This window comes from Gymnoscopelus braueri (assembly GCF_963280865.1).
Source record: "Gymnoscopelus braueri genome assembly, chromosome: 19".
NCBI classification, from domain to species: Eukaryota; Metazoa; Chordata; class Actinopteri; order Myctophiformes; family Myctophidae; genus Gymnoscopelus; species Gymnoscopelus braueri.
In genome coordinates, this window is record NC_137621.1 from 13,110,713 (window position 1) to 13,133,859 (window position 23,147).

At 42.1% G+C, this 23,147-nt stretch overlaps 1 protein-coding gene across 1 annotated transcript in view; it reads left to right on the forward strand.

Annotated features, from left to right (window-relative positions):
- togaram1 (TOG array regulator of axonemal microtubules 1) overlaps positions 1 to 22,190 on the forward strand; it is a 32,690-nt gene extending 10,500 nt beyond the window's left edge. The window contains exons 6-22 of the mRNA XM_080413271.1: positions 844 to 1,076; positions 2,555 to 2,655; positions 2,768 to 2,941; positions 3,314 to 3,379; positions 4,734 to 4,912; positions 5,460 to 5,649; positions 6,546 to 6,788; positions 7,910 to 8,033; positions 8,971 to 9,076; positions 10,979 to 11,214; positions 11,809 to 11,967; positions 12,421 to 12,547; positions 13,306 to 13,409; positions 14,994 to 15,177; positions 16,040 to 16,259; positions 18,040 to 18,126; positions 19,113 to 22,190. Coding sequence (XP_080269397.1) covers positions 844 to 1,076; positions 2,555 to 2,655; positions 2,768 to 2,941; positions 3,314 to 3,379; positions 4,734 to 4,912; positions 5,460 to 5,649; positions 6,546 to 6,788; positions 7,910 to 8,033; positions 8,971 to 9,076; positions 10,979 to 11,214; positions 11,809 to 11,967; positions 12,421 to 12,547; positions 13,306 to 13,409; positions 14,994 to 15,177; positions 16,040 to 16,259; positions 18,040 to 18,126; positions 19,113 to 19,408 — 2,829 coding nt within the window. The 3' untranslated portion in view covers positions 19,409 to 22,190. The remainder of the gene's footprint in view (positions 1 to 843; positions 1,077 to 2,554; positions 2,656 to 2,767; positions 2,942 to 3,313; positions 3,380 to 4,733; positions 4,913 to 5,459; positions 5,650 to 6,545; positions 6,789 to 7,909; positions 8,034 to 8,970; positions 9,077 to 10,978; positions 11,215 to 11,808; positions 11,968 to 12,420; positions 12,548 to 13,305; positions 13,410 to 14,993; positions 15,178 to 16,039; positions 16,260 to 18,039; positions 18,127 to 19,112) is intronic.
- The last annotated feature ends 957 nt before the right edge of the window (positions 22,191 to 23,147 follow it).

Here is a 23,147-nt window from a genome sequence, read left to right on the forward strand (position 1 = left end):
GTGCTGTCTTACGACAAAAATGTTGTATGTTCGACAGAAGTCAACACAATTCAACACTTCACACAATTAACAATTAACAATTTAGGCAATTATCGGACGCTCTTATCCAGAGCAACTTAGTAGTACGAAATCAGAGTAAGCAGATTAAGCATGAACCCTAGTCTACAAACGACATGATAAATAATCACATAAATAGTGTAAAGAGAACAATTTTGTGTTCAAGCTAAACAAACTAAATAACAAATGTGGAAATACATCTTTAGTTTTTTGTATGACATGGAGTGCGACAAAGTATGTATAAGCACTGAGGGATATAGTAAGACACTACACTGCGCAAGTTTCAACAGTGTTCTTCAGTGCAGGGACATTAAATGTGGGTCGTTGCAGTTTGAGGAAAATAGGTTGTATACAGCACATTGAAAATTGCCCTACTTCAAATGATCCACACTTGACATGTGACACAAGGGCTTTTGTTGTTTAATCATTTAAACCTGCTATACTTCGTTGACTGGGGTCCCCCAGGGCTCTATTCTTGGTCCCCCCTCCTTCTTCCCCTCGACACCAAATCTCTTCGCCGAAAATGTGTCGCAGCACGATATGTTGTGAGCTTGTGGATCGTCTATTTTTGCGGAATGTTCGCCTATCATGACATGCCCAGAATACGGACTCTAGGGTTCATATGGTTAACCATTGATCCAGTGCGTAGACTTTGAGGAACTCAGATGTGCATTGTGATTCACAATGCCGAGGAGGACAGCTGGTCTGCATTAGACCGCAGTAAACACTCGATCTTTGTGCTTCCCATGTGTCAATGATGTGCGTGCTGTTTTTTTTCTCGAACAGATGCTGAATTCCCTGCGCTCACTGCGCAACAGTGCTGCCAAGAAGAGAGCCAAGATGAGCCTGAGCGGATCAGACCCGGATCCGGACAGCCCGGACTCGGCTATGAAGCTGGAGCTGGGCCTGGACTCGCCATCCAACTACTCCCCCGTGGTCACTAGTCCGGCCAGTGAGAGCGGTCTCTCTAGTTTATGCTCACCCCCTAACTCCACTGTCGCTGACCCCAAAACGAGGAGGTGAGAATTGGGACCCACTGTTTGGATCAAGCATGTATTTCAAATTAATTTCTCATTGCATGTTTTTAGCCACTTTCAACCAAAACATTTCCAAAACTTGGGAAAATAGCATGTATAGTTTGCGGTTATTTTCGAGCAACACCGCGGACCACTAACCATTTAAGCCCTATTTTATACTTTGTTGAAAGTACGCCAGTATTTGCAAAGCTGATGATGATGAGGCTATGTGATGACCCAATGTCCATCTGGTGTTGGAACCGGTACCAAAGTTGCAAAGACTGACAATATCCCTTCCCTTATTGACTCCCAGATTCTTTGTTGCTGTTTTTAATGATAATGCCCAAACAAATCACTGTATTAGTCTCAAGCGAATTCTTCCTTTGTTTGCATCTGCTGTGGGTGCATGTGAATGCATAGTTTGGCGAGCTGCCGAGCTCGTCTCAGAAACGGGGAGAGAATGTGTGACATTGTGTGTGTGTGTGTGTATGTATGTACAAGGGAGAACAATGATGGCAGCCATCTCAGATAGAAGCGTTTGAAAGTGAGCCTGCTCTTAATTAGATGAGGAGAACACGCCCAGTGCATGAAATGCAGATCATTTATACAATGTAAATGACGCAGACGGTAACACATCCGATATGATACAACACATACTGGGTGGTGCGTGGTGTAAAATGGCAGCAGTGTACCACGTTCAACATGTTAAAACAAACGGGTTCAGCAGCAAGTAGAGCAGGAAGAAGGTGAAGGGTCAACCGTTATCCCTTAGAGTCTGGCAAATTGTGAGGGAAATCGATGAAGGGGATCAATAAGGCATGGAATCCATGAGAGGGTAATTTCTGTAAAGGCCAATATGCCTTTATGGCAGAATAATACGGGTCACGAAGCACTCACACTTCATTGCTTTGATTACTCATGGTTTAATGAGGATTGTCTGATGATGGAATCCAAGTGGAAGATTCATGAAAGGAATGTGTGTTCGAAGTATCATAAAAAGATATAAAGTGCATAAATCAAACAAAACAACAGGGCTCCAGGGTCAAATCAACATATATATATTTTTTATATTCTAAGCAAAACACTTTATTTTGCTGTGTACATGAGGTTAAAATCTTTTCCCTTTCTGCGAATTGATTTGAAATAAGTAGACTTGGGATCCAACGGATCCACGGTTGGCCAATAGGTCAGGAGCCTATGTCCTGTTTCCTTAGCGTGAGGCAGCGTGTTCTGAGCAAGGAGGCATTGGCACCATTTCCATTTTAGTGTTTGGAATGACTCTGCCGGGGGATTGAACCCTGACCCTCCCAGCCTCAGGCCGTACACTCTCTAACCACAAGGCCAGCACTGACCTGGTCAACAATAGGGGCAACATTCTGTCTTAATATCAAATGCCCCCCCCCCCCCCCCCCTGGAAGCCCCCACTTTGAAAACATCCATCCAACACACAGTGTCTTGTATGTGTTTCACATTGTCAACAGCCCTGGAAACTCTGCCTGCTCAGCGGCAAAGCCTCCCACTGCAAGAGTGCCTTCTACAAAACTCAGATGTTCCCTGTCCATGGACTTCAGCAGCTTACAAGGTAGAGGGAAGATGCTCCATTTTGTCTGCCAATTGTGTTGTACGTTTTTACGTCAAATGTAGGCCCTCATTCCTAAACATGTTTGTGTCTCTCTCTCTCTCTCTCTCTCTAGGCTTTTCTAAGAAGGACAAAGCCTCGCCAGACGTGGGCATTATTGGCCAGAGAGTCCCCTACTCCAACGGACGGGCACAACCCGAGGACGAGGACGGTACGACGGGGCCCTCTCCTCCTCCACCGGTCAGACCGACCTGCCGCGAACCAATCAGAGCTCTGAGGCCTGCCAAAGGTCAGTCAGTGAACCCTAAGTGTCCATTTTAAATGACGGAAGAATATCGGAGAGCTGACTTGAGAGCTGAAAAAAATTATATATATACATTTCCTGTTAGGTGCCGAGTGCTATGCACTGTCGTGTTAAGTGGTCAGATGGATGGGCCACGTGCATTTTTGTTTTAATGATCAATCAATCAATTGTGTTCCGGCTTTTATCAATGGAACTAACATAGGATAACTTTAAGTTTGTAATTATCTGTATCACAATGAAAACAAAATTTTCAAGGTTTTAAAGAAAAAAATATACATAATACAGGTAGGGAATCGCTGGCGTTAGCGTAATGAATCGATATCTAATGCATTAATACTAATCTCCTGTGTCCACCAGGATGTCAGAGCTACAGCAACAGGAGCTCACCAGTCACAGACATGCCTGAAGGAGTGGTGGGAAAGGGTCAGTCATTTATAACCTCATGTCATTGTTCACTCATCTACTCATCAAGCTGTTCAAACACGGCTAGGGTCTGGGTCATGGCTGTGTTTGAAAGCAGACAGACACACTGACTGCTTCCTAAGGTCCTATGGCCCTACCCTCAAAGCCATGAATGCCATGTTCATACTGGCAAGCTAAATAAGATCCTATTTTTGGCCTATCTAGATTGGAATCGGATTGGTTTTGATCAAGTCTGAGCAACAAAAACGCATGGAAAGTTCAGATTTGAACCACATTCCTATAGGTGGTTTGAAATGCAGTTCAAATCTGATTCCTGATTTCTGTCGTCAGAGCATAAGTTACGCATTACTCACGCCTGCTGTATGTCGTTACATGGTTACCACAATAACTAATGCAGATAGGTCAACAATGTCTGAATACACAAATCAGATCTGATCACTTGCAAATAACCGTCAGTCCTAAAGATCAGATCCGAGAAACAAATCATAAAGGCCTGCAGTCAGACCAAAGCCAATGACTCCCACAGGGTCCCCACGGTCATGAAATTCCTGGAAATATTTTGAAATAAAAATAAAAAAAATCCAGTACTGGAAAAGGTTTGGAATTGATCAAAGGTCCTGGAATTTATCAAGGGTCCTGGAAAAATATTTGGCTATGCATTGTTTTTGGCTATTGATTTTTTTTAATACAAAACATTTTCATAAACATGTATAACATTACACAAAATATGTAACATAAGTAATTTTTCGCCGAACGGGCTGTGTAACACCCCATCCGCACTGCCAGCGATGCGACGTGATGCGACGTGACGCGAAGCGAGCGGGCGATGAAATCTCATTAAAATACATGTTTTTGAATGAGACCGTCCTGTCCTACTGCGAGCGACAACGAACCGTGCAACGACGTCGTCCACTCCTCCTATTTTCGCTCGCAGGGTCACTATGCCCTAATTTTGCACGAAATGTTGAATGAAATTGTACTATTTTATATTCTATGCTTTATTTTTGCTACACTGCCTATCTTTGGGCATTGTACATAGGAGTAAGAGACACATTATTGCGCTGAATGATTGTTTTATAGGCCTGGAATTGGGCTAAATATTCTGGAAAAGTTTTGGAAAAGTTTTGGAAATTCATTGCTAAAAATGTGTGGGGACCCTGCTCCCAGCCATTAAGAACCGTTTCTAATGGGCCTGGCCTTCCAGCAGTTTTCTGGAACATTTGACAATTTGGCTAATTTGACCAATTTTTATAAAATAGTTTGTTGATTTATTTTCACCACTGAGTTAGTGCACGAGTAGATCACATCAGTTGTGGCTGTGTCTGCATCATCATCTCACCTGTCCTTTCCCCAGGTGTGTTTGGCTCGGCTGTCTTCTCCAGTCGCCAAGGAGTCGCTGAGATGTTTGAGCAGCAGGGGGGCGACTGCGGGGCCAAGTCCCCCTGCAGTCCCCTGAGGGCCGTATACGGTCACGCCATGCCTGGCTGCCACCACGAAACCGACGCGCACAGCCCAGCTCCGCCAGAGCCTAAGGTTTGTCACACTGCTGTGCAGCGGCACGCTGTGGACAACAACATGACTATGAAGCAGCGGTTCTCAAATATTTTCATGTCAAGGAAACACAAAATGATATGTAATCCGACCCCCATTTGAAAAGGTTTTGTGCCAGGGACCCCCATAAAAGAGAAGATTTTTTAACATTTGTCAAAAACAGCAGATTTAAAATCTAGATTGGAATCGGATTGGTTTGTTCAAATCTGAGCAACAAAAACGCATGGAACCCATAAAAGAGAAGATTTTTCAACATTTGTCAAAAACAGCAGATATACGAGCTTACAACGCCTTGCATTGTGACACATTGTGAGCTTGTAGATCGTCTATTTTCGAATAGCCACATTTTTTTTTATCTAAGTGTTTTAACTCTCCCTCATTTTGCTGGGGACCCCCGCCAAGAAGACCTGGGGGTCCCTGGCCGCCACTTTGAGAACCAGTGCTGTGAAACAATAATAAAGTTATTGTGTTTTCTGTAGACTTTTGAAAGTGGAAAAAAAAACCTCCCTGGTGTGTTTTCTGTGTGCAGGAGAGGGTCAGGGTTGCCAGGTGTGGTCGCGATAACACACGGCCTCAGCGACTGGATTGGTCGGAGGTGCAGGGTTTTCAGGTGGAACACGCACGAGAGAGACAAACGGACGTCCAGACAGACAGACGACGTGTCAAACAGATGCTGTCTGAATGGCCCGCAGATGACCATACGCCATCTGACATCAGAGGTGAGAAAGAGTTGGTATTAAGTAAACTGTGGCCCAAATCCCATTTTTGGCCTCTCCAGATTGGAATAAGATTTATCAAGTCTTGTTTTGGGACAATCGGGACACTGAAACCGTATTAATTCCTCATCATGCGATAGTGTCGCTTGCTGAAAATAGCAGATCAACAAGCTCAGAATTTGTCGCATAGTGAGCTTGTAACTCATCAGCTACAAGCTCACTGAAATGTTTAGAAATGTCACCCCAAAATAGGGATCCCAGGGTTAATGTTAGCCTGGGATCCAGCCTGATTCACTATGTTCAGCTGATTTTTTTTTCTCAGTCTGGCCCAGCCTCCTATTTGACTTTTATTTCAATTACGTAGGCAAGTCAGGAAGTGACTTGAGGTTTAACAGACGACCCCCCCCCTCCTTTTTTTTGTACATATTTTATTTTCTAATGCTTTTTTTGTATATCATTTTTTATTTTCTCATGCCTTTTTTGTACATAGTGGTATATATTTTTTCCTCTGTATTCTATGTTGATTTTTCAACTGTTTGGTTGCTACTATATATGTCTATGAAATTAATTCAAGGACCCCAACGGAAACAAGCCCGCAAGGACTTTTTTGGCCGGACCTTTTAGACAAAAGCATTATAAATGTAACTGTGTTGTTTTACATTCTTTTGCCTAATAACATTTTCAATCAATCAATCAATTGGACAACATTGGTCCCGCTCCCCCGACAGACCAATCAGAAGCCGCGAGTCGTTTTCTCCCGTTTGTGCATGGAGATAGGAGGCTTTCCAGACTTTGTAGCGAGTGAGAAATAAAAATCTGACGAACGTAGCGAAGCAGTCTGGATCCCAGGCTAGGTTAATGTGGTTATGTTGACTTTTGTTATTTTTCCTCTGTTGTAGCTCTGCATCTGAACGGCAGTACTTTGACCTCCACCAAGGCGGAATCTCCACCTGATGAGTCCCCCACCAGCCCCACCAGTCCCACCAGCCCCCCGGTACCCCAGAGTCCCAGCAAGAGCTCCGCCCATCAGCGCCACCACCAGCCCAGTCCCCCTACAGTGCCTCCCAACCCCAGAACCCTGCCTCGCACCCGCAGGACCCCCCGCCTCAGTGGAACGCGGCCCTCCCTCTCTCACAGCTCAGGTGAGCAGGTCTATACGCCACCGTTTCCCGTGTCGGGACCCATGTTTGGGGTTGCGATCAAATTTTTATGGGTCGCGAGTAAATATCCCCTTTATTCGTTTCCTACCTATACAAAAACTATATATATATATATATATATATATATATATATATATATATATATATTATTTTTTTCAAAAGATTGTAAAAGTATTTCATAAATAAAATTAAAAAAAACAAATCCACAAATAAAAATAAAAAAGTTTAAGAACTAGTGAAAATAGCAGATTCTATTTTCACTAGTTTGGGTCCTGGGCAAACGTTTGCTAATTAGTTTTTTGGGTCTTGAGCTGGAGACAACTGGTTTACGCAAACCTAGATTCCCTTGCTCCCTGTGCCAACATAAACCTCCATTTAGGGAGGAATAATCAATTAATCAATTGACTGAAAAGGTTTCAAATTACATTCGTAATAGTCGGTTTAATGATCATGTAAAGATTGCTAATATATTATGCTAGTCACATACTTTACCAAAACGTAATTGCTTGTCTTTCTTCCAAAAAAAAGTGAATGTTTGTGACTGCTGGGGGGAAACATTAAGCAATTCCAAGATGTCACATAACTCTTCAACAATATATTTACCTTGGTTTTCCTATCATTTTGTAGGGTAAATGATTTGCATCAAGTAATACAAATAAATCTCTGTTTAGTCATCAACTTTCAATCAAAAATATGCCATTTTTTGTGTCATACGTACCTCTCCGTTTCTATAGCTCTCAATAGACATTATGTTACTTTAGCCAACCAATCATTGCTACATTACATTATACATAGATCAACCAGTCCTTCAACCAAATGAACCCTAGCGTCTCTATTCTGTGCCTACTATAGACCCCTGAGGGACTCCAGGCAATGAAGTAACGTTATATAGGGTTTAAGTGGTTAACAACACCATAGTTCATTAATTATCCCATCAAACCTGGCAGAGCATGGCTCTGGAACAAGATGTTCTCACAACTAATGGGCCGCTGTGCTCTGTTTTGACAAGCAAGCTACTATTAAAATACCTCCACCCACTCATGCACTGCCTGCTTTCAGGAGATGTAACGTGAAACTCTGTGTGTGTGTGTGTGTGTGTGTAGACGAGCTGACCCCAGGTACTCCCAGCCAGAGGAGAGATGTGACAGAATCTACGGAGCTAAGGCCCTTCTCTGATCCTGACCTGGCACTGACGCAGAGCTTCAAACTTCTCAGCTCAGAAGACTGGTGAGCACAATCACTCACACACACCATTATCGGGAAAACTAAATTAACCACTTGAACCCGATTCGGGCCGGCATTTGCCCGAAAATAGCAGATCTGCAAGCTCACAACGTGTCACTTGTAAATCGGCTATTTTTTGGTGTAGAGGTAAAAAAAAAAAAAAAAAAAGCACACCAAGTACTGTGTATTAGACTAGGGTTTAAGTGGCTAATTAGTAACCATTTTACACAGTGATAATGCTCAGAGTAATTTCATACAGTATATTGTATGGCAGAGAGAGGCAAATGTATTTCCTAGCTACCATCACCAAGCATCATGTACAACAGTATAACACTGACTTCAAATTCAGAAAATTAAAGTCTGGATAAACCGTTGCATTTTAAAGCTGCAATCCGGGAACTTATTTGAATGACTATCTGAGCACATCTACAGTGGTCGGAGGTGGTGTCTCTACTCTTCCATTGAGACATTTAGACCCTGGTGTCTGGTAGGACACCTACTGGTTGACGAGCAGTACTGCCTCAAGCTCATAAGCCCACTATCTCCCCTGGCCAAACGGGGATTGCCTCTTGACTGTGGTACAAATGTGGTCTCTCATGCAGGAGACCCGGGTTTGAATCCCAGGTAGACATATAATTTACGGATTGCAGCTTTAAAAGGAGTAGTTCACCCAAAAAATTACTTATTTTCTATCAATAATACACTACATGAAGCTTTGAATTCATGGAGATTTTTAGTTTTTGTCGCATTCCTAAGCCAATAATTTGATGACCGGGTCATCGGTCAGTCCGCCGGTCATTAAATGTAATGCAATGTACTGCAGGTGTGTAATTGATAGAAAATACGTAGATTTTTTTGGCTGAACTACCCCTTTTAAAATGGCAAATTAATGAACATGTCTGAGTCTCTGTTGTTGTTATTGTTGTTGTTGTAAATGCAGGGAAGATAAGATTCGAGGTCTGACCATCCTGCGCAGCCTGGCACAGAACCATTCACACACTGTCCTCAACAAGCTCCACGATGTGTGTCTGATACTCATTCAAGAGGTAGGCTCCACGATGTGTGTCTGATACTCATTCAAGAGGTACACAGAGTAGACACATATTCAACATCTGTGTATTTTCTTAATCCATTAACACATTGAATGCCAAAAACGGTCCGGACCGTTTTTGAGGGTCCAAACGAGAAGTGCCGAAAACGGTCCGGACCGTTTTTGACCCAATTCTATTTTTATACATGTGGGCCACGTGGGGCGCTAAAACGAAACTTTGACATCACCCAAGGAGTTTCTGAGAAGAAGAGGCTGGATCTGGCTCCATGTCAAAAATCCTTCCGGTCGGCGTTTTCAATGTTATCTCCTTGACTAAAAGCTTAATATCTCCATTTCTTTTTAATGTGGTGGAAACGAGCCGTTTTCGATCGGCGATCACGCTGCAATGGAGGGTCGCGTTGGAAATATTATTGTTCCAGGCGTTAGTCGGGACCCTCCGCCGTCTCGCACGCACGCTTTGTTTACATGCACTTCCGCTTCTAGGCTTCTCACAGCACGAAACGTATAACGCAAGTGGATGGAAGAAATGCAGGCACTCAACGTATAATATTTTAATAAACCTCTGGCACCCAATGTGTTAAGACCTGAGGCTGATTCTACAAAGGCCTTCTAAATCATCTGTTCTCACATTTTCAGATATAAAAAAAAATATCAAAAATAGCAGATGTTCAAGCTCGCAGCACGGCACGATGTATATCTGCTATTTTTTTATAGCCAAGGCAAAAAATCTAAAATGACACAGATATGCTTTCCGGTTTTAATGGGCGAACTTTGTTTCATCAATTAGCTGATTGATATGGCTTTCTGTTTATTGATCTAGTGAGTGATAGATGGATGGATGGACAGACAGATGGAATTGGTTAATTTGTTTACCCAGCAGTCAAGAACATAGCCTTTTCATTTGATAATATGCAACAAAGACAAAGCATTCACATTCTAGTGAAGTTGTAAATAGCTACAGTAGTGTTTGAAATGCTTACTGCTTATTCAGTGTACAAATTTGATCGTGTGAATACAGTATGCATCTGTTAATCGAGAAACACAATTTTCAATTAATCTTTTGTTTTCGAGTTCAAGTTAAAAACTACAGCAGATTAAACATGGTATGCTAGTAAAGCAACAGAGCTACATCTAATGCAATTATTAATGGGTGTGTTAGATGTATGTGTACTGTGTCCAGAGAGCCGTGGATGTGCTAATGTGCAAGGCAAGCAGAAGTAGTCAATAGTATTGACCGTGTACATTGACACACCTAAATATAACACACCCAGTCTTACTGTATCCGTCTTATTCAGCCTGTTTTTAACCTGAACTGGAAAACAAACTGCAAAGTCAGCCTTGGGTTTCATCCCCCTTTAACCAATTTAGACCGGGAAATAATCTGTGTCATTCTTAGATTTCTTTGGATATTCAAAAATAGCAGCTTCTCTCGTACGAGCTTCTTCGCTACAAGGGATTCTACAAATGTCTTCTAAATCCCAACAGTTTTTCTGAAAAACGTATGTTGCTGTATCAGTGGTGCTCAAACTTTTTCATGTCAAGGACCCCCAAAATGATATGTATTTGGCTGCCGACCCCCCCCCCCCCCCCCATCAAAAAATATTTTGTTCCAGGGACCCCCCCAGAAGCAAAGATTTGAGTTATAAATGTTCCCTTTAAAAATATATATATATATTCAAATATTTGCACAAATGTTCAAGATTTTTCAGAAATAGCTGATCTACAAGCTCATAGCGCAGCACTCCGCTTTCTACCTTAATCGTCAACAGAGCTTCCGTGCTCCAGACTGTATGACAGGAAGCATTTGAAAATTGTGGGAGGCAGCTGTCTGGCCACGTGAGACTAGGTTAAATACAACATTAAAAAAAACACTTGCTGCTTCCTGTGTTTTGTCCAGATCAAGAACCTGCGATCGGGGGTGTCCAGGGTGGCGGTGTGCACACTGGGCGACCTGTACACGCACCTGCAGAAGGCCATGGACCAGGAGCTGGAGGGGACGGCCAAGGCTCTGCTGCAGAAGGCCGGGGAAACCAACGCCTTCATCAGGCAGCACACGGACGCAGCCTTGGACTGCATGGTCCAGCACTGCACCCCCATCCGTGGGATCAACGCCCTGATGACAGGAGGACTCAGGTCAGGACTCGCATGCATATACACACACACACACACACACACACACACACACACACACACACACACACACACAAAATGCACAGCAGATGATTTAAACCCCTAGACAGGAACTTTATCCCTTCACCACCCAAGTTTCCAGATCAATATTAATGTATTTTTTTCCATCACTACGCATTTTACGGTAAATGGTTAATGCATACTTAGCCACTTATTAATCAACTGTAGCACTTGCTGTAGCACTTGCCCTAGCCTGGACGACCTTGCAGGCTTATGCAAAGGCTAAAATGTTATTTAGATAGCATGTTACAGATGTAGACAGATACCAGGTCATTTGTAGACCTGGCATCCTATAGTGTGTATAGTTTCAATGTACGGATTATTGATTTTTATAATATTATACTGTTTAGACTGATGATAGGTTCTTGGTTTACCTATGATCCTAGATTACTATTTCTATGCATTTGATGCATTTGTATTACCTCGTGTTTTCTTTGCTTAATGTAAATCGCTCTGGATTAAGAGCGTCTGCTAAATGCCTAAATTGTAAAGTGTGTGTGTGTGTGTGTGTGTTTGTGTGTGTGTGTGTGTGTGTAGCAATCTGAATGCGGGGGTTAGGAAATGCACAGCTCAACATCTGGCCACTCTGGTTGAGAAGGTTGGCGCTGCCCGTCTTCTCTCTGGAGGGAAAGATCTCACTGACAGAATTGTGCCCGCTGTGACCAGGCTGGCACAAGACTCCTCACAGGAAGCCAGGTACGATGTAGTCACTAATCTGGTTTGTGTTGCTTTAAAACTACTGACATGCGCTGTAGTATGTAGTCTGATTATTATTCCCAATTTTGGACAGTAATCTGATTTGATAATCATACTATTATTTATATTAGAATACTAGTACACTGATCTCACCTGGATTAAAGCAATAATCTGGTTATTAAAATTGTCATGTAAACACTGTTATCTGATTACCAAAATCAGGTTAACGTCTTAATCATAATACACAAAACCCGATTAAGACAGCTTTATTTTTATTCATTTTCCCCAATCTTTAAATGTAGTTGGCCATGTAAATGCTTAATGTGTGCATGTGCAGCTGTTCTTCAGTTGTTTTTTCAAGCATTACAAGAAAACAACCAAAAAACGATTTAGACATTTAATCGAGTGTTTAATTTATTTATGATTATTATTTCATTGTGGTTCTGTCCTAAGGTACTTTGGTCGGCGGATGCTCTTGTTCCTCTCGTCACACCGTGACTTTGATAAGATCCTGGAGAAATACGTCCCCGCTAAAGACCTGCCGACTGTCCGAGACATTGTTCTCACTCTCAGGACAAAGGTATGTTCGTCCATGAACACAATGATGTTGTCATATCCGTTATATCCATCCCCATAACCTTGGGGAAGGTCCATATGTCCAAGCGACATGCTTCCCATAACCTGGAGGGACACGTTGGCTGTTCAGATCCCATAACCTGAAGGGATGGTTGCATTGTAATTTACTAGTTTGTTGTACAAAATCCACCGGCCAGGGTCTCTACAGACACAGACACTGATTGGCCATTATTGTCCTATTTCAAGAAGGGAAATCCTGCTTGTTATACTATAATTGTAAGTGGCTTACTTATTGTAAGCGGCGGCAGTGGCTCAGGGGTAGAGTGGCCGGTGGGACCGCAAGGTTCCCAGTTCGATCCCGGGCTCCCCCAGAGTTGGTGTCGAAGTGTCCTTGAGCAAGACGCTGAACCCCTAATTGCTCCCGTTGAGCAGGTTGGTGCCTTGCATGGTTTCCTCCGCCATTGGTGTATGAATGTGTGTGTGTGAATGGGTGAATGTAATGCACAATCTATGTAAGCGCTTTGGATAAAAGCTCTATATAAATGCACCATTTACCATTTATATTATAGTTCGCAATTGTTGCTTTTTTAAAACTGTTAAAACAAACAATACCATTATTATGTAAAATACTCTCATAGTCGGTATGAGTGCTCTGGTATACCAGTCGGTATGAGTGAGTATCCAAACATAAAGTAGTGGTACATGAAGAAGTGGTATGGATGCACCTGCACACCTCTTTACATAGAAACTTGTGTGTTTCAGGGTCTTGGTGAAATGCCCCAGGATGCCCCAGCCAGTGGGAGGCGCTCTCTCCCAGGCAGTGGTACAGTCAGGGCCTCGTCTCTCACCAGAGAACCAGTCAACAGGTGGGTAAAAACATCCACCAGAGCACCAAATAACACAGACATCAACTAGAGCAGTGCTTCTCAACCTTTTCAGGCCGCGACCCCCCAAAACAATCATATTTGAACTGGGGATCCCCCACCCTGACAAGCACTAAGAATTGTAGGACTTATGGGATTACATTTAGTTTGACTCGGTTCCACAGACAAATATTGTGTAAATAGCAGATCTCACGCTTGTGAGCGTGACTTGTAGATCGGCTATTTTCAAAATGTTTGCCTATTTCTTATATTATTTTGACAATTTGGCCAATGTTTGACCAGTTTTTATCGTATAGTTTGTTGATTACTTTTGATGCAGTGATGGTATTTTTTCATTTCATCAATTTTTTTCTTGATGTATTAAAAGTCATTAAATTGTCACTTTACTGTCATCTGGGGACCCCCCCCCCCCAAATCATGGACCTCCCCTGGGGGTCCCGACCCACAGGTTGAGAACCACTGAACTAGAGCACCAGTAACACCAGAAACATACACCAGTAATACCAGTAACACCCAGAAGAATGTTGCTGACTCGCCGTCTGTTTGGATGTAAACAGTGGTTCTCAAACTTTTTAATTTCAAGGACCCCCCACCTGTAAGGGCCCATTTAGAACGCCCTCAAGGAACCCTGAGGGTCCCTGGACCCCACTTTGAGAACCACTAATGTAAAGTACAAACAGAGAGCCACTTAATTCTTGATTTATTCACAGAATAGAAAGGTCTGTTGTGAAGAGGACACGTGAGAATCTTGAAAAAGAGAGAGGCGAATAGTTCACAGTTCTCGTGTGCACGGTTCTGGTAGGCATAGTATCTTAGAAAAGATCACCAGCGCTCACTTTGATCCTTTTAGGATTTCTTGTTTATTTAGTCAGTCATAAGGCCAATCCAATCCAATCCAATCCACTTTATTTGTATAGCACATTTCACAACCAGGGTTAAGGGTTTACAAAGTGCTGTACAGAAAATCATGCAAAAAACAATCTAAAATATGCTAAAAACACAGAAAACACCATCAAAAAACACAGAAAACAAATAAGACATAGACCACAGAAAACTCTCAAGCGGGGTTAAAATGCCAAGGTGTGTCTTAAGCCGAGATTTAAAAGTCTCAATGGTGGGGGCCCTTTTAACATGGGGGGGGAGCGCATTCCATAGGGTGGGGGCTATGGCAGCTGCAGATCAGACACAAAGGACGTTTCGGCCTGCAGCCCTTCCTCAGTGTGAGTCAGCGTGATCTTTTCTAAGACGTGAGAATCTGACATCATTTATTTTTTATGTGTTCTGTGGCTTACTGGCTTATAAGCTTGTCCTCCATGGCTCAAGAAAAACTCCTCCAGCCTAAAAAGACGTAAAACATGGCTGCTGTCTGCTGGACTATGAGGGCCAACTCAAGACACAGAATGTATTGAAATGTTTGTGGCCCCCTCATTAAAAACCTTTTTTTTTTTAAATATATATATATATTCTTTTGCTTGTAGATCGGCTATTTTCACATTTCTCTTTTGGGTCTCAAGCTAAAACGTTTGGGAACCACTGCTTTACAACATTTGACCTGTTTTTTTGCAGGGAGTCCAGTCGGCAGTACAGCTGCAGATCTCTGCATCACAACATCACCGACAAGACAGAGTACATCAAGCAGATCTCAGGTCTGCTGGGCTCAAAGGACTTCCGGGAGCGCATTAAAGGCATCGACCAGCTAGTGGCTGACTGCCAGCACAACCCCAACATGGTCATCAACAGTATATTCCCGGTTAGTAACTTGATAAACAACTTTTCACCTCCTACTACTTAAGAACAGGCTACCTTATGGCAAGCCAATAGAATAACTACTGAACCAGCCCATGTTCTATATGCGGAGTACCAGCTAATGCCCTCTGGCTGGAAGTTCAGGTTTCCCAGCTAGAAGGTAATCAGATTTTTAAAATCTATTTGTCCCTGTGTCAATACATCTAAATAGTGTGGCACTATAATAGGCAAAAGAATGAAGCCAGGATGGACACTGTTGGACCTTTAGTTTTTTTATTAATCTGCTTTTGTTTGATTTTATTTGGCAACCTTATGTGTTTTTATGTAAAGACATTATTGTGTGTTTGTTTTGTTTTTTTCGTTTTTTTATATTGGGACATTTGTTCTTTGATGGTTGCCACAGGGGGGAGGCTCAAGCCAAATTTCCCCCAGTGGGACAATAAAAGTGACCTTGACTTATAAATCTTTGCCAATTGGATATAGCAGCGGTTTTCAAAGGACTCTGGAGACCCCCAGGAGAGTTATATTTATAATCCAGTTCATTTTAAATGATTACAGTACAAAACAAAATGTACAAGTGACTATTCTAACAAATTACGTTTCAATATCACCACGATAAATGAGAATTTGAAATTCCTTTTTAAAAGCTTTTGTATATTGCAACTCCCGATTAGTGAAAATAACCGATCTACAAGCTCACAACGCGTCGTGATGTGACATGTTGTGAGCTTGTAGATCATCTATTTTCGCTATTTTTAGAAGAATTTAAAAAGAATAATAGATTTGCCAGGGTTAATTACCACAAGGAGACTGCACTTCCTTACCTGTGTTTATGTGCTCTCTCTCTCTCTCTCTGCTCCGTCAAGGTGTTTGATGCCTTCAAAGCCAGACTGTTGGAGTCCAACAGTAAGGTCAACCTGCACGCCCTCAAGTCTCTCCAGAAGATCATCGTCCTGATGAAAGACAACCTGTCCCCGGTGGTCAACATTCTGGTCCCGGCGATTGTGGACAATCACCTCAACTCCAAAAGCAACGCCATCTGCGCTGCTGCTAACGGAGCCCTCGATGCACTTCTCCTCCATCTTGGTATGCATCTCACATACCGTTGTTGTCGGGCAGAAACCTCGTATCTCGATGTTACAACTTTTTGTGATTTTTTTTTTCCCCCCGTAAATTTATGCCCCACTTCAGTGTCGCAGAAAAGCAGTGAAAATAGCAGATCTACAAGCTCAGAACGCGGCGCCATGCAACACGTTGTGAGCTTGTAGATCGTCTATTTTCACTATTTTAACCTATTAAGACCTGAGGCCGATTCAAAAAATGTCTTCTAAATCCTAACAGTTTTCTGAAAAAACATGTTTCTATGTCACTAGTTCTCAAACCTTTTCATGTCAAGGATAAATTATGTATTTGGCCGTGGACCCCCAACTGAAAATATTCAGTTCAAGGGACCCCCAGAAGCAAAGATTTGAGTTGAAAATGTTCGCTTTAAAAAATATATAAAACTGCCCACAAAAAGTTCGGAAACTTAACTTTGGGCGATTATTTCTCCCCTTTAATAATACCAATTGGTATTTTATTTTATATGATTTTTATTGTTGATTAGTCACCTTTACACCGAGGTACAGCTTGTAAGGATTGTGCAATAATGGAATGAGCAACACAGCTAAACGTGTAGGTAGCGCCCCCAATAAATGTGCCAAAATCCCCCAATATGCTTCTGTTGATAATCGCTCTTGTTTTGAGTGATCTGCCAGTCACTCAGGTGCCAGTCACAGGCGTGTGACTGGCACCTAAGCATGGGTCATGCAACTTTGTTTGTTTATGCTCCAAGCAGCAGCACTGCCCCCATGGAAAGATGGCACATTTGTCGTGCAAACTTTGCAATAGGGCAAGTGGAAGCATGTTCCGTTTTGCAGAGTGGCACCATTATTTGGTGTCAGCCCTGGTACCACTTCCAAACTTAAGACCAAGTTCTGTGAGACTGGTGAAGTCAAAGAAAGACAACAACCCTTGGCAAGTTTTTGGAAGCGCCACCCACACGTTTGGCTGTGTTGCTCATTCCACGATTGCACAATCCTTACGTTTGGAAGTGGTACCAGGGCTGACACCAAATAATGGTGCCACTCTGCATAACGGAACATGCTTCCACTTGCCCTATTGCAATGTTTGCATGACAAATGTGCCATCTTTCCATGGGGGCAGTGCTGCTGCTTGGAGCATAACCAAACAAAGTTGCCAGTCACATGCCTGTGCCAGTCACCTGAGTGACTGGCAGATCACTCAAAACAAGAGCGATTATCAACAGAAGCATATTGGGGGATTTTGGCACATTTATTGGGGGCGCTACCTACACGTTTAGCTGTGTTGCTCATTCCACGATTGCACAATCCTTGCAATCTGTACCTCGTTGTAGAGGTGACTAATCAACGATAAAAATGATATCAAATACAATACCAATTGGTATTATTAAAGGGGAGAAATAATCGCCCAAAGTTAAGTTTCAGAACTTTTTGTGGGCAGTTTATATTCAAAGGTCTGCATACATTTTCATGATTTTTCTAAAATAGAAGATCTACAAGCTCATAGCGTGGCACGAAGTGACACGCTATGTGCTTGTATATCTGCTATTTTTGAATAAAGTATACAAATAATGCTTAAAGTGGTTAAAATCTAAAATGACACAGATGCTTTCCCAGTCTTAATGGGTTAATATAAATTACATTTTAAATAATAATGGTTTTGGACATACAAGGTTTCCACCCCGACAGCAAACGATTCACTTATCAGGTGGAAAGTAGAGCTTCATGATGATGGTGGTGGTGACTGAGTCTATATTTGTCTTTTCATTGTGTTTCCACTCCAGATAACATCCTCCTGCTCCAGCCGTTCTGCACCAAGTCCCAGTTCCTCAGTGGCAAAGCAAAGGTGGATCTAGTGCAGAAGGTGGCAGGTAATTCCAGCTGTAGAAATAATCACAATAAAACCGACTAGTCCTCACTGCGTGAGCGTCGACATTTCTGTTTCTGTTGAACTATTGACCATTCATGAAGAAAAATTCATGAAGAAAAATCTGGCGCTCTTGCTCAGCAGCATTTATTCAAGCGCTGCCCCTTCGGTCCCTCTGCACCTTTTATCATGAGTGTCTTACAGAAATGATACCATCGTGATCTTATATAGATAGATACTCCACACCTTCTGTGTGTGTGCACAGGTGTGAGACAATCACGCTCTCCTGTGGGAGCGTCTCTCAATGATTGCCTGTGTCCTGTTATAGGATAACAGAGAGCACATTCGTTCTCCTGCTATGCCACGTAAAGGAGTGTGAATCCCTACTCTCCTTCAAAACCGCTCTAAAAGAGCACTTACAAGTGCCTGCAATTCGAAACTGGCCCCCTGGTAAAAGTCAAAGCCTAGCCCCCCCCCCTTGAACTGTTTACTGTGCATATTTTGGTTTTTGTTTTCAAACTGTTCATATGATGTTTTGCATAGTTGTGTATATTTGTCAGTCATTAAATGTCTCTATGAATTATTTATTGAATTATTTATTGAGTACAAAGGACCCCAATGGAAACAAGCCATAGGCTTTCTTGGGTTTAAAATCCTCTTAGCAGGCCTTGTATTGAACTGTACTTTCCTGTGCTTTTTTTTGGCAAACTGCTAATAAAGTATTCAATCAATCTATCAAAAGTCAACCAGCAGTGGTCCTACCTGACCACAGGATATAAATGTCTCGGTAGACGAGCAGGTAGACCAACTACAACCACCGCGGTTGTGTTAGTTATATTGTATCAACATGCTCTATCGTACGGAGTGGTCAAGATTTGGTTTTATTCTCTAACAAAAGTTATGGATTGAGGCTTTAATGACCTCAGCGTCTGACCGAACTGTTGCCATATGTTGTGACCGCCCTCCTCTCTCTCTCTCTTTCCTGTCCAGACCTGGTGACAGAGCTCCACCCTCGCAAGCCCCAGATGGTGGCACAGAAAGTGCTGCCCCTGCTGTGGCATCTCCTGGGCACCTCGGGCCACAGTGGCACCGTGCACGGCCGGGGCGGCAGCGTGCGGGGGGCCACGGCCAACCTGTGCCAAGCCCTCCACGCCCAGATGGGGCCCGGCTTGGTGGAGTGCGCCGCCCTCCAGCCCGTCAACGTCCAGAAGGCTCTCAACGACGTCCTGAGAGCCGGGAGTGCTAAACACCAGGCAGAGAGGAACGCTAGCGCTGACCTTACTTGAAGACGGGAGACATTTCTGTATTTCTAACAGTGCCTGCACTTTTGTATCGTTAAAGAGAAAAGAACATTAGCTCCGCGGCACCCCTCGGTGGCTCACCTGGCAAGCGTGCGTACCACATAAATAAGGCTATAGTCCTTGGTTTGAATCCAACCTGAAGCTCTCTGCTGCCGGAGCGTACCTAACCTACCTATGTTTCCACTAGGGTCCTATGCTCCCAGTTCAATATTCTGTTAAAGGAGAATTCCGGACTAGCCTTTTTCTTACCTTTTATCTGATGTTATTATATCCTAGAACGAGTGGTACGGTAGCTAAAAACATGAGCGGATGATCCTTGCGCTAAATCCCGTATTTGTACCGCTCGAAATGTAATTGCGATTTAGCGCAAGGACCATCTTTTACGCTTTTAGCTGCGGTGGACTCGGGATGGAGTTATGAAAATGTTCTACTGTACCACTCGTTCTAGGATATAATATTAATAACATCAGATAAAGGTAAGAAAATGGCTAGTCCGGAATTCTCCTTGAACACACATTAAACATCGTGTTTTGTTGCTGCCAGTCTGTTACGTTAGCTAGCCTAATGCGCACTCTATCATTGTCAAGTACAACAGTATGTGCAATTTCGTGCAAAAGGTGATGACTTATTCCAGTGGTTCTGAAAGTGTGGTCCAGGGACCCTCGGGGTTCCTTGAGCAGGTTCCAAATGGACCCTTAAAGGTCTGTAACTATCAAGAGTTATGAGGGTCTTTGAAATTAAAAAGTTAGAGAACCGCTGACCTATTCCATCCACCGCGGCTTGCCAACTTGGACAATGCACTTGTTGACTCGTTGGCAGGTCGTTCAGGCGCTCCTCACAAGCACCAAGGCCTCGCTGTCAGCGTGCCTGCCTTGTTGACAAAATGATGTAAAATCACAGCGATGTGGGGCATGCTTTGACCCTGTGGGAACATGGGACCCTTTTTTATGTTCCCAAATAGGAACCCTGGAAACATAGGGATATCCCCCCGTTTTCTGCATGTCATCCCCTCTATCTCCTGCCTTTCCTGTCTCTCGCTCGCGGTCTCTTTCTAAATAAAGCAGACATATCATCTAATCTTATAAAGAACACAAACTCTTAAACTCTCCTCTGGTACTTGGAGCACAGGAAGACATTTGACTCACACAATACTCAACCACCTGCTCTCTTTGCACTTTGAAAAGGTTACCGTGAGAGGCGTCAGGTGTTTTACAATGGATGTATCGCCTATGATTGTCGTTGCTGTTGTTTTTTTGTGTAAGAATCAAAACGTACTGTACGTACTGTAGACAAATCAGACACCATTGCAGAATGTAACATTGAAGTGCACAAAAAAGGATCGGAATTGCAGGGCCTGAAAGATGTATATATTTTTGCTGTTTAATTCAAATATATTTCTGAGATGTGGCGTACACAGTTGTTTTGAAGATTTGTGAATTTGGCTCAGTGAGGATATTACTTTTGTACAGCTCAAATGTATAATTTTAATTGCACAGTATTACCCTGATCTGTTATCGTATGCTGTATGATACTAGAGTATATAAATTATCTATTGTGTCAATAATGTTATGGTTTTGAAGTTCTATTGTCTGAAATATGTCAATGATGTGCTTAATAGGGCATAACAGTGGTGGCTATTTTGTGGTGTCACAGATTTAAAGCCCATTTATATTTATTTTGAGCCTGGAACCAAGCCATCCAGGCTCCTGGTGAATCATGACCATAAAACATTTTATGTGTCAAAATATATTTGAATTTTTAATTATATGATATACTATATTTAATAAATAGCCTTTGTTTTGGGGTTTTCAAGTATTTTTTGACACAGACTAATGTTTTATGGTCATGAATTGATTCACCAGGGGCCTGAATGTCTTGGTTCCAGGCTTAAAATAATTAATATAAATATTTTCAGGAAATCTCTATGGGAAAACTTAACAGGCTTTCAATCTGTGGCACCACAAAATGGCTGCCACTGCTATGCACTAATTGGCACTGTCCTTTTTCTGCATGACCAAATTGTACTGACAAGGGATCAAAAACAATGTTTATATTTTTGTTAAGGAGATATCTATGTACACCGATGCCTAAATCAATGTTGGAGTAATAATGCTTGGTGGATATAACAGGAAAATAATGTAGCTTTACACTAATGCAGTGGTTCCCAAACTGGGGGTCGGGACCCCCAGGGGGATCCCCAAATAATTTTTGGGGGTCCCCAGATAATTAGCTTAATGTGCAACATTGTTTTCTCACTCAACAGTAAACAAACCAACATACAGTATAAGTATATACAGGGTATCTGCACATTTCTGAAGTATAAATGTAATGACTTTTAATACCTTTTTAATACCAAATTGGCCAAATTGTCAAATATTACGTAAGAAAGAGGTGAACATTGTCGTCTATTTTCACAATATTTATCTGTGGAACCGAGTCGAACTAAATGTAATGCCTCAACTCTTACAATTCCAAGTGCTTGTCAGGGTGGGGGGTCCCCAGTTCAAATATGATTATTTTGGGGGGTCCCCAGTTCAAATATGATTATTTTGAGGGGTCACAACCTGAAAAGTTTGGGAACCCTTGCACTAATGGTTGATACAGAAAACATTGGACCCCAGAGCTGTGATTCTGTTTCAGTATATAGTGCCAGTCTTCAAGTAGCTTTTCTGCTATTCTGTTGTTAAATTATAATGAACTTGTTGGTGAACAAGAGGGAAGACAAATTGATATATATATATAAAGTGTTTTATTTCTTTAAACTGGACCCCAATTGTCTCATTGAAATGATAATGGTTACAGGGTAAAGGATTCTGACCCCAGCTATTTCATGAATTTCTTTGATACTCCTAATTACATAGCATTGGTATTTTTTATACATGCACTTTTTAAATATGTAATATACATAGAAATTACCACACACACACACACACACACACACACACACCCCCACACACACACACACACACACACACACACACACACACACACACACACACACACACACACACACACACACACACACACACACACACACACACACACACACACACACACACACACACACACACACACACACACACACACACACACGAAATGATGCACACACTACTAGTAGTACTATTTTAAGGTTCAAAATGTTTATTTTATTTATATATGTACAGTCAATACACACAAAAGATAATTAACCCAACATGAGGGGATGTCTCAGCGCAGTTTAATTTAATGACATGGAGTCCAAAGCTGAGAATGATGTTTATGGACACATCAATTATGTTGAGGTGAATTATCTCTCTCTTTAAGTGTAACTTAACCCTTTAAGACCGGGAAAGCGTCTGTGTCATTTTAGATTTCTTTGGCTATTCAAAAATTGCAGATCAACAACAAGCTCATAACGCAGCAATGAGGTTGTTGATCTGCAATTTTTGATAAATCGTGAAAAAAATAGCAAATCTTTGAATATATATATTATTTTTTAAAAGAACATTTGTAAAATATTGTGTTCCAGGGACGTCCAGAAGCAAATATTTGAGTTACAAATGTTCGCTTTAAAAAAAAATATATATATTCAAAGATTTGCACAAATGTTCAAGATTTTTCAAAAATAGTATATCTACAAGCTCGTAGCGCTATGAGCTTATATATCTGCTATTTTGTGATTGCCAAAGTATACAATAGAAAAGGTTATAGCTAATATCTAAAATGACACAAATGCTTTCCTGGA